Source organism: Egretta garzetta, unplaced genomic scaffold, assembly GCF_000687185.1.
Source record: "Egretta garzetta isolate BGI_Z169 unplaced genomic scaffold, ASM68718v1 scaffold259, whole genome shotgun sequence".
In the NCBI taxonomy this organism is placed as follows: Eukaryota; Metazoa; Chordata; class Aves; order Pelecaniformes; family Ardeidae; genus Egretta; species Egretta garzetta.
Genome location: NW_009260770.1, coordinates 2,353,650 through 2,357,253, shown reverse-complemented (window position 1 = coordinate 2,357,253; position 3,604 = coordinate 2,353,650). Strand labels below are relative to the sequence as shown.

General features: G+C 44.2%; 1 protein-coding gene across 1 annotated transcript in view; it reads right to left on the bottom strand.

The window, feature by feature from the left end:
• The window catches only part of LOC118453045 (centrosomal protein of 290 kDa-like), a 17,163-nt gene extending 13,917 nt beyond the window's left edge, over positions 1-3,246 (bottom strand). The window contains exon 1 of the mRNA XM_035901637.1: positions 3,047-3,246. Within this exon, the coding sequence (XP_035757530.1) occupies positions 3,047-3,099 (53 nt within the window). The 5' untranslated portion in view covers positions 3,100-3,246. The remainder of the gene's footprint in view (positions 1-3,046) is intronic.
• Positions 3,247-3,604: the final 358 nt, after the last annotated feature.

The following is a 3,604-nucleotide window of genomic DNA, read 5'->3' as shown; positions in this document are numbered from 1 at the left end:
CCCCGAGCAGGTCTCCTCCCCCCGCTCCCTCCCCACTCGGGAGCGGCGCGACCTGGGTGCGAGGCAGACGGGACCCGGTGCGGCGGGCACTGCCGCGGATGGGAAGGGCTCGCACCGGAGCTCCCCCGGCGCGTTTTACCTCCCTCGAGGCAGAGATCTCCCTCCCACCCGGCCCGCACCGGACGGTAGCGGAGGGACTCCCGATCCAGCTGTGGGTGTTCTGGAATCAGCTTGACCGTGGCCGTGAATTGAACTTCACACTCCGGAGCCAGCATAAAAACACCCAGCCTCAGCTTGTCTCTTTTCAATTGTCATCAGTTTTATTTGCAATTTTATTTTCTGCGACTAACACATCCTGAGGGCATGGGACTGAAAATACTGCCAGTTACAGATCTGCATGGACACATTTGCACGCACCAAGTTAGGCAGCTCTACAACAGCATACCCTCCATCTCCCACTCCCCTCCCAACAGAACCCACAGCACAGGCTGTTCCAAGTAATATCTGCCAAGGCAGGAGGGAACAGCATGCCTGGTAATACTGCTACCCAGTTCGGGAGGGTTGTATCCTTGGTATCTGTGGTATTTAGCATTACTACTACTCGCTGGGTTTTGTATTTTGCAGGTATTTTTGGTAGGCCAGGCTGGAGGCATACAGGCAGGATGAAAGCATTCTACCCTCAGGACAGACTGGACCTTACAGATAACATACCAACAGAAGGCACTCACCAGCCGAGAGATCACTCATCACAATGAGATCGACCCAAAGCAGTGGGTATTGCCTGCGGGTCTCAGCAGCCTTTGTTAATGGCAGTTCAAAAGCTTTCCTGTTTCTCTCTCATTCTCTAGGTCTCAAATCGAAGTCTTCCTTTGTTCTCTGCATCTTGTGTCTTTCTATAAAACGTTGCCTCTCTTGTTACTTACAGCCCATCACGTGTTCCCATTTTTTTTTTTTTTTCCCCAGTGTAAAACCTGCCCCTCCATCTTGACCCTGTAAACCCACCTGATTGCAGAATTTTTAAGAGGAACCATTCATGCCTGGGAAGAGGGGTTGGAGATGACAGCATCTCCCTACTGCAGGTCAACAACCTACCTAACACACGGTACAAGAGGCGCCGGCCTCATTAGGCTGCAAGCGGGAGCTGTAAATGCAATCAGATTAAGGGAGGCGGAGCGCACCTCTAGCTCCAGGGCACCACCCCAGCATTTCTCCTTCTCTGCCATCAACCCAGATCAGCCCATCACCCACCTGGACAACCCCTTGCACTTTGCACAGAGGTCACAGTGCAAGGCAAAAGCCACTGTGCTGAGCTGAATGCACAAAAGATCCGATCTGTGAGGCTGTTAACAATCCAAGAGTGCACGGGAGGGAAGGACATGCCCATGCTGTTAAATGCTGCCAGAAATCCCCTCTGGGAAGATTTCTGCACCGGTCTCCTTATTGCAGAAGCAGCCACACAACATTGCCAATTCTTAGGGTCCATGACAAGTCACCTTGCCCTTAAATAGCCTGGCAACAAAACTGCTACTTTAACCAGCATTGAATACATTAGCAACTGACAGTTTGTAGCATGAAAACCAGGAAATCACTTCTTGATAAAATACAGCTGGCTGTAACTAGCTACTGTAGCATTTAAAAAAAAAAAAAAAAAAAAAAAAAAAAAAGGTAGGTGTAATACCAGCCAGCCCCACAATGGTGCTGCAGAAAAAGGGAGATCCTGTTTTCAGATGGAGTAGCAATATCCTGAGAGGTAATTACTTAGTTCTGTTCTGTTCTATCCAGCACAAACAAGATCTCAGGTGAGTTCCTGAGGAGTCTAGAAAACAGGAATAAAAATTACATGAGGAAGAAAATACAACATAACAGGAAGGGCTTAAGTAACTGTGTTTGTTTAGTTCAGAAAACAGAGACTGCCAAGAATCATTTTAACTGACTTTGTTGTTATCAATGGTTATTGTAAAGGACGGTAATAATTGTTTCCCGTGTCCTCTAGAGGAGGATGAGCAGAAATGGTTACTTTCCAACAGAGATTATTTCAGCTGGATGACAGGGGCAATTTTCTTAATATCAAAGAAGAAAAATACACATAGTTCTCCCTCACTAGAGGTTTTAACAAACAGATCAGAGAATGATCAGGTATGACTTTGGATACAGGTATACCTAATATGCACAGCATACTGGCATACAGCAAATAGACAAAAAGATCATTTTAAAGCCCCTTTTAGGCCAACATTTCCATGATTCTATACTGTTAATTTAGAAGAGAACATGCTCTGATATAATAGTAATGCTGATATTTTGCAAAACTTTGTAAAATGACTACTTCAGAAATAATTTTTCAAGTGACAAAAGGGAAGCTGTAGTATAAGACTGTGGTGGACAAAGATCAGCACAGTGGAATCCAGCATGCCTTATATACCAGTATCTCACTGTAGAGAGTACGAGTAGGATAACAATTTTTCCTCAATATTAGGAATGTCAGGAGTAGTCATAACTCCTTAATACCATGCAAGGCAAGGGCACTTGAATATCAAGGAATAGTATGTTATAAAGAATGTGCAAGGCTTGCTAGGACTTGCATTCATACAGTACCCAGGTGTTTTGTTTTGTTTTGTTTGTTTTTTTAAATACTATGGGTGAAGCAGTAAAACAAAAAGCACAGGTGGATTAATTCAGGGCTTCTGCAGAAACTGGAGCAGGCATGGAAAGAGCAGCGTTGGGCAGCACTCAGAGAACAACCTAGACAGGTCGGAAGTAGCAGGGAAAACAAGCCCACAATATGTCTTGGGTCACTCTCAGATGTGAAATCTGCAGACCCTGCTTCCCTGGCTCTTCTACAAACACAACTAGTTCTGGTGCTTACCCAAGAGTTGACAATGATGCAGCAGCTACGCACAGTTTTTAAGACCTAAATATTTTCAGAACTCAGAAATTGTTACCAGTAGAATATAGTCTCTATTCTACAGGCTGGAAAACAACACACAGAGAAGTTGGGAAATGAGCCAACAGAGCTTTAAAAGGGAAACAAGAATTCCTGGTTTCTGACCTAGAAACTGAGCCGCGCAGCCTCCCTCTGTCCTGCTTTTCCATGGCTGGCATGGGTATTGAAGATAGATGGAGGAAGCAGACAACAGCCAGGCTTCTCAGCTATGCAGCTAGACCTGCAAGGAGTTTGTGTGAGATTCAGATTTTATCAAACAAGTGCTGATCCAAATGACACCAAAAAACCCCCTATTTGTATCTTCAAACTCTTGGAAAAGCTGAAGCTCTTACAGGTTTTATCATGCACATTATCATCAAACATTTTGAAAAGCAGCCATTGGTTTTGAACGACTCCACTTCAAAATAAGCATCCGTTCTTCCAAATTAAAGATACTCAATAGATCTGTAAAAATGGCCCAAAGCTGAGTAGCATCAGATTTTGAAGCATCCAAGATAATGTTAGCCTGCATGTATATACAAACCACAGTTTACACAAATGATAAAAGACTTTTGTGTACTTGATTAGGAAAAGTGATTGCTTTCCAGGGATATTAACAATACATGATTTTAAAAAAAAACTTCTCTGTGGCAGTAAATGTATGAAATGCCACTAAGATATTTG